This window comes from Phaenicophaeus curvirostris, chromosome 1 (genome assembly GCF_032191515.1).
Source record: "Phaenicophaeus curvirostris isolate KB17595 chromosome 1, BPBGC_Pcur_1.0, whole genome shotgun sequence".
In the NCBI taxonomy this organism is placed as follows: domain Eukaryota; kingdom Metazoa; phylum Chordata; class Aves; order Cuculiformes; family Cuculidae; genus Phaenicophaeus; species Phaenicophaeus curvirostris.
The window spans coordinates 206,615,301-206,627,485 of NC_091392.1; the positions used below are offsets into that span (position 1 = coordinate 206,615,301).

The 12,185-nt window shown below is 40.9% G+C and overlaps 1 protein-coding gene across 1 annotated transcript in view; it reads left to right on the forward strand.

Annotated features, from left to right (window-relative positions):
• The window catches only part of COL4A1 (collagen type IV alpha 1 chain), a 133,468-nt gene that overhangs the window by 114,922 nt on the left and 6,361 nt on the right, over positions 1–12,185 (forward strand). Inside the window, exons 42-49 of the mRNA XM_069883457.1 lie at positions 1,256–1,441; positions 3,012–3,145; positions 4,787–4,859; positions 5,544–5,615; positions 5,980–6,108; positions 7,505–7,603; positions 7,750–7,962; positions 9,373–9,550. Coding sequence (XP_069739558.1) covers positions 1,256–1,441; positions 3,012–3,145; positions 4,787–4,859; positions 5,544–5,615; positions 5,980–6,108; positions 7,505–7,603; positions 7,750–7,962; positions 9,373–9,550 — 1,084 coding nt within the window. The remainder of the gene's footprint in view (positions 1–1,255; positions 1,442–3,011; positions 3,146–4,786; positions 4,860–5,543; positions 5,616–5,979; positions 6,109–7,504; positions 7,604–7,749; positions 7,963–9,372; positions 9,551–12,185) is intronic.

Here is a 12,185-nt window from a genome sequence, read left to right on the forward strand (position 1 = left end):
ATTTCTGTTACAGTGGCAACATCTTGGACATGAGTTAGATATGACCTAAAATAGGTAATTATTCGTAGTGTGGAATTTACTGCAAGCTGTGCTGTGATGAGGTAATATAAATAACTCCCGTCTTCGTGTGCTGTGTTTTTGACTCCAAGTATTTCTGTTTTCCTACTAATTTTGCAAGAATCAAAATCTCGTAAGACTCTGTGCACCAGACAGCTAAAGCTAGTAGTTTTATGGCCAGGGTCCCACAATAATGTTTTTACCCAAGTCTCTTACTCAGCCCAGATGCAATTTTATCATAGAATCATAGAATGAGAGAGTCATAATACAGGAAAATTGTGTGGACAATCAGAAGTGAACCCCCAGAATTTCAGAATATCTTTTATTTACCATCTCAGAGTAGGTAACAGTCATTAATTGCTGAGAAAGCCCTAGTGTTAGAGAATTTCTTTTAATAAGCAATTTTTCTAATCATAGTTCAGTAAGGCATGTAGACTACTAGGTTATGAGAGGGAGATTATTTTCTCAGCTTACTCATGTCTACCATTTTATCAGCACAGCTCATTTAAAAGTAACTGAGTTTAGTGTAAATAGATATTGAACAGACATAATTGATGTTCCAAATGTATTGTTGGTCCAAAATAACGAGTCCAGGTTTTAAGGACCTTCTTCTGTTTAGGCAAAGAGACAGGGATAGTGTCCTTCATATATTTTATTTCTCTTATTATTGCACTTATATCAGCTAACTATATTCTGTTTGCTTGGTCATGATCTAAAATTCGACTGAATTGCAAATGTTGACTATTTATACAAGCCGGAAAGTACTGTCTACATCTAGATCTTAGTAAAAAAATATTCCTTTTTTCCCCAGGAGCAAGTTGTTTTGTGCTTAGTTAAGCAAAACATCCATTACACAACTATGCCACTAGTAATGATAATGGAATAAGGGTTTGAGGGCTTTATATTCCTTGTGAAAGGACTGATCGAGAGATGCTGAATGTTCATCTATTTTTAGATCGAATTAAAGTAGCTCGTTGATCAGTTTAGCTCAGAAGAAAAGATGTATCAGTCAAACTCCTCTTTATGTGGAGAATAATACAGTTTTCTTGAAGTTATGCCTTTTTGTACAAATATATAGAGGCAAGGTCAGTGTTTTCTTAAGGAATAAAACTGTTTATGAATGAATAATAAGGCAGAAGGTTTCAGTGAATGTGATCCTTTCTCTAATCGTGTTTTTGGGGGTTGTTTCAAATCTTAGGTTCAAAAGGCGATGTGGGTTTCCCAGGATCCCCAGGAAGCTCAGGGATCCCAGGTCCAAAAGGAGAACCAGGATATCCTGGTCCAGCAGGCCCTAAAGGTAGCCAAGGTCTTCCTGGACTACCGGGAAGTACAATTGCAGGCCCTAAAGGAGACAGAGGACCCCAAGGCCAACCTGGCCTTCCAGGTAATTCTTTATCTTTATATTAATGTACTGCTGTTAGTCAAAGTTTACCTGATTAGTTAATAATATAAACAATATTGCATATCCTTGTTTATCCTCTATTCACCGATCAGAGAGAAGTTCCCATTTGTAGGTAGTTTAACATTGTCATAGAATCAGAGAATGGTTTGGGTTGGAAGGCATCTGAAAGGTTATCCAGTTCCGACTCCCCTGCCATGGGCAGGGACACCTTCCACTAGATCAGGCTGCCCAAGGCCCCATCCAACCGGGCCTTGAACACCTCCAGGGATGGGGCATCTGCAGGTTCCCTGGGCAACCTGTGCCAGTGCCTCACCACCCTCATCATGAAGAATTCCTTCCTAATATCCAGTCTAAATCTTCTCCCTTCCAAATTAAAGCCATTCCCCTATGTCGTATCCCTCCATGCCTTTGTAAGAAGTCCCTCCACAGCTTTCTTGGAGGCCCCTTCAGGTAGTGGAAGGCTGTTCTAGGGTCTCCTTGCAGATTTCTGTTCTTGAGGCTGAACAACCCCAACTCTCTCCGCCCGTCCTCGTGTGGGAGGTGTTCCAGCCCTCGCATCATCTTTGTGGCCTCCTCTGGACCAATTCCAACAATTCCATATCCTTCTTACGTTGAGGATTCCAGAACTGGACACAATATTCCAGGCAGGGTCTCACAAGAGCAGAGTAAAATGAGAGAATCACCTCCATCATCCTTCTGGCTATGCTTCCTTTGATGCACTACAGGTCATGGTTGGCCTTCTGGGCTGCGAGCGCACATCGCTGACTCATGTTGAGCTTCTCATCAATCAACACCCCAAGTGCTTCCTCACAGGGCTGCTTCCAATCATGTTGTCTCCTATCCTGTACTGAAGCCATGGATTGCCCTGACCCAGGTGTAGGACCTTGCACTTAGCCTTGTTGAACGTCACAAGGTTCTCACAGGCCCACTTCTCCACCTTGTCCAAGTTCCTCTGGATGATGTCCCATCCTTCTGGTGTGACAGCTGCACCACTTAGCCTAGTGTCATCTGTGTCCTAGAACAGGCTGATTTTATGTTCTCAGGCAATTGCTTTTCTTGAGAATTCTTTCTGACACTGAGAAGTTTGCCTCCCATTTCTGTGTTTCCCCCTGGACTTTTATTTGCTTTTTAGAGGCAGCCGTGGCTGTGTGTTCCTATGTCCTAGAGTGTTAATGTGTGTAAAAATGGCCCAGCATGGCCTTGCCTTGCCAGTGGCTCTGCGTGCTAGAGGTTAAGGAGGAGAGGAGAGCAGAGTGGAGCTGCAATAAGTCTCTAGCATGTTCGTCCCCAAGAACGTACCATCTGTTTGTTCTGCATGTATAGAAACTCCTTGATGTTTTCCATCAGCCACAGGCTGGTAAATTATAGGTGTCTAGTCTGATGGAGAGACATATGGACCCCCCTGCAACAGGTTCTCATAGTTATTTTCATGAAATATTGGTACTATAATTATTTTGGTTCTCCCCATCTGAAGACTGAGCCAGATTGTCCTCTACCAGGTACTGTTCTGAACAAATTTTGCCGCTAAGTACCCTCTTCTTCTGGTCTGTAGGTTTACCAGGTCCAATAGGACCACCAGGACCCCCAGGTGTGGAAGGAGCCAAAGGAGAGCAGGGGAGCATTGGCTGGCCTGGGACTCCTGGAAGTCCAGGGGTCAAAGGTGATCCAGGTTTCCAGGGACTGCCAGTAAGTTACTTTCTGTACACTCTAGATTGGCTGAAAGCTTGTTCTTGTAATTCATGGCTATATTAATCATAGATGTTTCTCACTCAAAATAGTGATACTTAATGCTCAAAGTACCTTTGGGCTCACTGCTAATGATGTAAAGTCAGCTTGAAAACATTTCAATTCTCTCCTTTTAAAGGCTGCCTACAAATAAGCCCCTGTGAGCTAATGAACTTATTAGAAATTTATAGATAGTGAGCAGTAACATACAACACCCAGAATATAATTTACAATGTGTTAAGCATACAGAATGGCTGCAGCACATCCATAAATCCTGCAAATGCATTAGTAGTTAATTTTAAAGGTTGCCTATATCACGATAAATTGCTTTCTGAAAATATCTGAACTGTTTGCTTTTGTTATGAAATCTTTCAAATGAAGTGCGCTTTCAGTACTGTCAGTGATGAAATGTAGCTGTTGATTTAGAAATACAAGCAGGCAACGCTATCAATACATTGTTGTCATATATTATTCATTTTCCCTTTTCTGTATATTAGGGAGAATTAAGTGGAATAGGGCACTCACCCAGAAGAGTTGGTCTTCTATACTCTGTCCCTCAGGGTATCTGCTGCCTTTTTCTGCATTGAAAAATACGCTCTATATTTTAACTTTTAATTTCCTCTTTCCTGCTAAGAAAATAATAAAAATGATAATGAAATCTGTGGAAGAAGGAATAAGAAAGTAGGCGTATCAGCTCAACAGTTCCTAGTGTACAGAAGGAAGGATGACTCAGGAATAAATTCCTAACATGTAAGGCAAGATAGTGATAGTGAACTGAAAGCTCCATGTTAGTCTTGATAATAGAGATCTACTGCATCTTTTTCTGCATCCAGAAGTCAATTCACAGAGACATCAAGGATTTGCTTCCATGTTCTGAGATTGGAACTTGTTTAAGTCTTTTTACTTTTGAAAGCGTATCATAATGTAGTGTAGTGTAACGTAACGTAACATATCACGTTTCATTATCAGCATTGAAGGTAGTAAATTTAAAAACAACAGTTGGTTTTCTTTGCAGTGAGGCTACGATGAACGTGTTGCCATTAATTTCAGAGGAGCAGTTTGTAAGAGAGAAGGCAGAAGGAGAGGTTTGCATTGTGTTTAAGTCCTCGAACGTTTTAGCCCTGTCAAAATGTAAAAATCTTCAGAGGATTCCAAATTGTTGAGCGCTTTTAATTTCATTCTACATGTGAGTGTAGGCGTTTTAAAGTCTACTGTGGTCTAGAATGATTCCGTTTAAGTATCTACCTCACAACCACCTGCTGACATGCACTAAAATGAATATTTGCTGATATTTGTGCTTACCTTTGTTTTTCATAGCAATATCATCTATGGTTGAGAACCTTTTTATTAGCTATACTGTTAGTGAGACTTTATCCTAATCTGTTATCTTTGTAATGCAAAAAATAGTTTAGTAAGAACAAGGCATCACACGTTCCTTTAAAAGAAGCTTCTCATCTGGTCACGGTAGATAATAACCGCTCCTTAAACTTAATGGTTTTTCTATAATATTATTTCTTATAGGTATCCAAAAATAAACAGCCTATTTGGGATTCATATCATGATAGTGTGGGGTAACTATACTTCACATCTTCTTTTATACAGGGTAGTCCTGGTTTACCAGGAGATATTGGTCAAAAGGGTGATCTGGGACCACCAGGACTTCCAGGCATTCCAGGTAAGAGGAAAATTTGCCATATTCCTAAAAAGTAGGCAAAGATTTCTCTTTCTTATGCTTCCTCTCTCTCTCTCAAAAAAAAAAAGACATTCAAAGAATGTTGAAAGAATATTGACTCTGTGTTACAAATTATTGAAAAAGGACATCGAAAGCTGCATCAAAAAGCATACAAAAATGTCACTATTTTTCTTAAGGAGTTTTTGCCTTTTGCTTGTTGTCTTGCTTTGCTTTGATGATTTTAAGTGCACACTTGCTTTAAAAGGTGGATGTAAAACCAATTGTTTAGACATTATCAGTCAAGAACCTTTGAGATTTTCTTGACAACTGGAGAAGCAAATATTGTAACTATATTTGAGGAAACACATGCTCAGTATGTGCACATTGTTGACTAAATTGCTGCTATTGTCACCATCATACACGTTAAAACACCATGTATATGAAAAATGAAGTTTTTAATAGAAAAAAATATTGTAATCTGAGAAGGAATTTATTGATTAAAGAGAAATTTATTCTCACTCATAGTGCATTTGTTTGTAACTTGTTCTTGCAAACAGTTAAAAAGTACTTGTGCAAATAAAGTCATGGCCCTTGCATGATGGTGGCATCATACATGATTACTCTGAATAAATCTTTCCAAATCAAGAAACTACTGATTTTTCATATCAATATTTCCTTTGACTTCAGGTCCAAAAGGAATCGCTGGCTTCCCAGGCCACAAGGGTGAGCGAGGTGACCAAGGTCTTCCTGGATCTAAAGGTATAATATAAAGACTTGCTTTTTTTTCACAGGTGACATTGTTAAAATGGTTGTGACTAATCAATTAATAACTCCCTCCTCCTTTTATTCAATGTAAAAAGATATGAAGCCAGGTATGGTATCAGCATCTGAATGGTCAGACTAGATTCAAGTATTGTGTAGAGAGTGAATGTATTTATTTCCTGCTCTGAAAAATCAGTACTGAGGTTTTGTCATTATTAGACTCTTTAAATGGTATCCTAGAACCATAGAGTCATAGAATGGTTTGGGCTGGAAGGGGCCTTGATGCAAGGTAAACTTGTTTTTTCACTTTTTTTATTGGCAATTCTAAATAGGTGCTGATTTCTTCTGTTAACCTTGGTAGGTTTACCAGGCCCACCAGGTCCACCAGGTCCTTTTCAGCTTGTTAAAGGGGATCCTGGCTTACCTGGCCCTGCAGGACCAGTTGGTCTCAAAGGATTTCCAGGACTTCCAGGTCCTAAAGGACAGCAAGGTGAGCATTTATAACTTGTAAGCAGAAATATATTTTTAGTGATGTAAAAGTAGACCAACGGCAGATTTTTGGTATAATATTATCCAGCTTTTTATTAGCCATTTAAATTGTGTCAGCGTTGGGGAAGAGAGCACTTCTTTTTGAAGCTCATCCAAAGGAGTCCCAGAAACAGATGCCTTCGTAATGAGGCTCTCACTCTGCAGTCATCACTTTAGTATCTGAGATTAGCACTAAGCAGCATGACTTGCAGCACACTGCTCATCCTTTCCCTAGAATGTATTTGTTAGGGTATCTTCTGTCGTTAGTGTTGAATCCATGTTTAATTATTGTGTACATGAAGAAACCACTTTGATCTTGGAGTGGAAAGTCCTTCCTGAGGAAGCTTGTTCTACAGCCCTGAACTTCATCTCTTAGCCCAGACACCGCAATTTCTGTAAAGAAAGGGAGAACTGCAAGAATTAAACACATTAGGAAACAACAAAATGGAGCAAAGGGTAAGACAAATGAAATGCTGGCACAAGGACGCATGTTCTTCAGAATGCAGGACACGAAGAGCAATGAGAGCTCGGAGGTGTTCTTAAGCTGTTAAGATCCTAAGAGAAAGCTTTGTTACTGATTGGTTTATGAGAAGATGGGGAATTATTGTGGAATATAATGAATATCTTCTTTCTACTTAATATAATAGATATGAAAGTTTGCTTTTGAAGGTGGGGTTACAACTCTGCAAGTGCTGTCCACTAGGAAATAGCTGTGAAATAATCTCAGTGATAGAACACAGCTTGGGTTTACTTCTGTGAGATCTGTCGCTGTTCTCTAGTAGTCAGTTCAAGTCATGAACTATTGCTTTTTGAGTGGTCGGGAAGAGGATAGCTGTGATTAAACCTCCTGATATGCCTCAGAAATGCTGGTGTGGAGTTGGTGGTGTTAATTTCTTTTTCCCAAAGCCAGAGTTACTGAGTTTATGTAGGATTAGAAACATCCCTAGAAATTGATAAAGGGAAGACATAACATATGTCTGAAAATTCCGGGAAGAAGTTAAGAAGTTAAGAGAAGTTAATTTCCCACTATTTGTCAGCCTACTTTTTTTTGGTCTATTTTTGATTGAGTCATATGATAAAAAGAGAGGGAAGAGATTGCTGTCCTTCCTTTTCATATTCCAGGCAAATACTAGTAATTTTTGAAGCACGCTCTGTACTTGTTTCTCTGTGCTTCTCTACTGTAATCAGTTTGCCAGCAGTAACTCGCATAAGTGGCCTAGGTATTGAAATATAAGCACTGAACCTGCATGAGTTTAGTTTATGTTGAGGTGTACCTGTGCTGTACTGAATTAAAAGGCAAAAAATCAAAAATAACATGAAGTAATATTCAGTGATAACTGTTCCTTGTTTTTTAACAGGGGTGACAGGACCTCCAGGCGTACCTGGACCACCTGGTAGCAAAGGATTTGATGGTATACCTGGGCAAAAAGGAGAAGTTGGTCCTTATGGTCCCCCAGGTGAGCCCATGAATTCTTCAGATTTGATTCCTTTATAGAAAGATGATATGGGAGATCAGGTGCAAGTGTGTCTAGTTTCACTTCTTTAGTTATGTAGGCGGAGTACTGCTGTCTGTAGAGATAAAAGGAGACTCTCTGTATTGTAGGGCCCAGAGGATTTCCTGGTCCACCTGGCCCTGAAGGTTTGCCTGGGGCTATGGGCCCACCAGGTGCACCATCTGTTGCTCATGGCTTCCTTGTTACCAGACACAGTCAAACCACTGAAGAACCGTCATGTCCATTTGGAACAACGCTGATTTACCGTGGCTACTCCTTGCTTTATGTACAAGGCAATGAAAGAGCCCATGGCCAAGATCTGGGTAAGTAGAGACCGAATTAGAATTCCATTAGAATTCATTAGAAACCAAGTGTTTCTCTCATTTGTAGAACTGTATTGAACAACCTGTGTAATGATTCTTGGTTAGGGAGCCCTTTATTATGCCTTCTCGGTTGGTACAAGTAATGATTTGGTGCATAGCAGAAACTGTCAGTTTATTTAAGAAAGTCTTTATCAAAGCCTTTGACATGGTCATCCATAGTATCTTTGTAGTCAAATTAGTGAGATATGGGCTGTCTAAGTAGATGATAAAGTGAGTAAAAAAAAAAATAGGCTCAGAAGAATGTGATCAGATGTACAAAGTCTGAGTGGTAATTCTTGCTTAGTGATGTCCCTCAGGAATTAGCTTTGGGCCAATACTATTTTATGGTGATTTGAGTGATGGGATAGAGTGCGCTCTCACCAAGATTTTGGGTAATGCCAGACTGGGAGGAATGGTTGATTCCCTAGTGGACACAGCTGCCATTCAAAGGGATCTGGCCAAACTGAAGGAAAGGATTACAGAATCACAGAATCACAGAATAACCAGGTTGGAAGAGACCCACCGGATCATCAAGTCCAACCGTTCCTATCAAACGCTAAACGATGCCCCTCAGCACCTCGTCCACCTGTCCCTTAAACACCTCCAGGGAAGGTGACTCAACCGCCTCCCTGGGCAGCCTGTTCCAGTGCCTAATGACCCTTTCTGTGAAAATTTTTTTCCTAATGTTCAGCCTGAACCTCCCCTGGCACAGCTTGAAGCCATTCCCTCTTGTCCTGTTCCCCGTTACTTGGGAGAAGAGGCCAGGACCTTCCTCTCCACAACTTCCTTTCAGGTAGTTGTAGAGAGCAATGAGGTCTCCCCATAGCCTCCTCTTCTCCAGGCTAAACACCCCCAGCTCTCTCAGCCGCTCCTCGTAAGACCTGTTCTCCAGCCCCCTCACCAGCTTTGTTGCTCTTCTCTGGACTTGCTTCAGAGAAGAAACAATGGACACAAGTATGAGATATATTACAGTAAAACACGAAGAAGAGGGTTTTTTTTTACCATGCTGATTCTCACACACTTGGAACGGGATCCCAGAGAGTTTGTTGACTCTGTGTCTTTGGAGATACTAAAAACTTTTGCTATGGACCCAAGCAAGCTCATCTAACTAGCAAGCGGTTAGGATAGATGACCTCTAGAGGTACTTTCCAACCTAAGCTATCCCATAATTCTACAAGCAAAACTGGGCTACTCTTTGCCTTGCTCTGTTCCTTCCTTATGGAGCTAAGAGAAGTCGCTTCCTCTAAGAGAAGTGGACCCTCCAGGGCAAGTCTCATCTGCTTTTTAGCAACTCCTGCAAATACTTGGTTGCTAGTTGGCAACGTTTTAATGAAAACAGGTTCACAAGTAACCTTCCACTTAACATTTCAGGCACGGCAGGAAGCTGTCTTCGTAAATTTAGTACCATGCCTTTCTTATTCTGCAACATCAACAACGTATGTAACTTTGCCTCGAGGAACGACTACTCCTACTGGCTGTCCACTCCTGAACCCATGCCAATGAGTATGGCTCCTATCACTGGTGATAACATCAGACCGTTCATCAGCAGGTATGGTTTCCGTTCTGCTGTGTTCATTAAATGAAGCAACCTGTGAAAAGTGCGTACAGTACTTTACTTTTATTGAAAAGGTTTTTAATCTGTATATTTTTATTTCCTGCCTTTAAGTGTAACGTTTGAGTGACTTTGATGAAATATTTCAAAGTGCGCATGTTTTCAGTTTAGACTTTGATCAAAATAAATCCATTTGGGGGAAAATCTAAACAAGTAGAATAATCTGAGTCCAATTTAAATGAAGAAAAAACTAAAATTAAAATTACTGTGAAATGATATTTTTCAAAATTGGCGATAAAAGCCATAAAATACTTGGAAGGAGAAAAAGGTTTGAATTTATTCCCAATTCTTGTCCAAAACGATTCTTCATCTTTTGACTACCCATAGCTACAAGCATTTAGGTCTCAGTTTCCTTTTATTTGAAATTGGTAGCATTATTTATCATACAGTAGAATGCCAGGCTACCTCCATTGTTTTGGACATACCGCTTAAGTACAGACATTATTGTCTGAATTAAAGGAAACAGTTGCAAAATCAATCATCTATTTTTTAATCATTCCAGATTCTGAGCTAGCAGAAAATGTGGTTCTTGTATGAACGAGGCACTGAGGAGCTTGTATGGATGAGGTGCTGAGGAGCATGTTTTAGTGTTTGATAGGAATGGTTGGACTCAATGATCTGGTGGGTCTCTTCCAACCTGATGATTCTATGATATGATTCTGTGATATGAACAGGTTGGATCGATGGGCTGCAACAGACGGTATGAGGTTCAACAAGCGCAAATACCGAGTCCTGCGCTTCGACACAATGACCCCATGCAGTGCTACAGGCATAAGGATGAGTGGCTAGAAAGCTGCCCAGCAGAGAAGGAGCTGGGGGTGTTGGTTGATAGGTGGCTCAGTATGAGCCAGCAGTTGCCCAAGTGGCCAAGGAAACCAACAGCATCTTGGCCTATATCAGAAACACTGTGGGAAGTGATTGTGCCCCTAGATTCACCATTGGTGAGGCCACACATCGAACCCTGTGCTCAGTTTTGAGCCTGTCACGACAAGAAGGACATTGAGGTGCTGAAGCACATCCAGAGAAGGGCAACAAAGCTGGTGAAGGGGCTGGAGAAGAAGTCTTATGAGGAGAGGCTGAGGGAACTGAGGTTGTTTAGCCAGGAGAAAAGGAGGCTGAGGGAAGACCTTATCAATGTCTACAATGACCTGTAGCGTGGTGTGTATTGTTCTCTTCTCCCAAGTGACAGGTGAGAGGACGGGAGGAAATGGCCTCAAGTTGTTCCAGGGGAGGTTCAGATTGTATATTAGGAAAAATTTCTTCACCAAAAGGGTTTTCAGGCACTGGAACAAGCTGCCTAGGGAGGTTGTTGAGTCACCATCGCTGCAGTTATTTAAAGGATGGTAGATGCGGGTATGATTTAGTAATGGAGAGGTATGGTTGGACTTGGTGATCTCAAAGGTCTTTTCCAGCGTTCTATGATTCTGTGATTCCTATTGCTGTTTCTAATCCGTATCAGCTCTTGCTGATCCCTTTTCCTGCCATATAAAGTGAATGGGAGTAGAGATTGCCATTATTGTTTTTTTCAGATCAGTATTTTGCATCCAAGAGAAAGCAAAATTCAAATCAAGAATGAGATGCAGTCTTGATATCTTGGTATCTTCAAAATACTATTTTGCTCTGCTGCAAGAGCTTTTATATTTATTTTTCATAATAGGATCCATCTTGTGTCCATAGTTGTGCTCTGTACTCTAGTTTTGGTTTAGTGCATTCAGAGTTGCTATGCCTTGAAAATGAGTGGCCACATTTGATGGCAAGATTCTCAAGAGAGGCTATAGATTTTGTTGGTCTTCCTTTTTTCTTTATTCTTTGGAAGTGAATGGAAGGAGCTTGACTTTCAGAAAAATTCAAATGTACAACTTCTGAAATTCATTTTCCTCTTAAGCCATACCTGTTCAAGTATGCAAAATAACCTTTTAAAAATCACTTTCGAACCTCTTACTCAAGGAGGAAACCCATCAATATTTTGACTTATCTTGTCAAAGATGTGTGTGTGTAGAGATATATATATATGTGTGTATATATATACCCAACTGTATCCTGGGCTGCATCAAAAGAAGCATGACCAGCAGGTTGAGGGAGATGATTCTGCCCCTCTGTTCCTCTCTTGTGAGACCTCACCTGGAGTATTGTGTCCAGTTCTGGAATCCTCAGCATAAAAAGGATATGGAGCTGTTGAAACGGGTCCAGAGGAGGGCTACAAAGATGATCAGAGGCATGGAGCACCTCCCATACAAGGACAGTCAGGGATAGTTGGAGTTTTTCAGCCTGGAGAAGAGAAGTCTCTGAGGAGATCTTATAGTGATTAACTGGAGAAGGGCAGATGTAGACTAGACATGAGGAGGAAATTCTTCATGAAGAGGGTGGTGAGGCACTGGCCCAGGTTGCCCAGGGAAGTTGTGGCTGCCCCTTCCTTAAAGTGTTGAAGACCAGGTTGGGTGGGGCCTTGGGCAGCCTGGTGTGGTGGGAGGTATCCCTGTCCTTGTCAGGGGAGTTGGAACTGCATGATTGTTAAAGTCCCTTCCAATTATACTATGATTCTATATGTGTGCCTCGGTGTGTATATGGATTT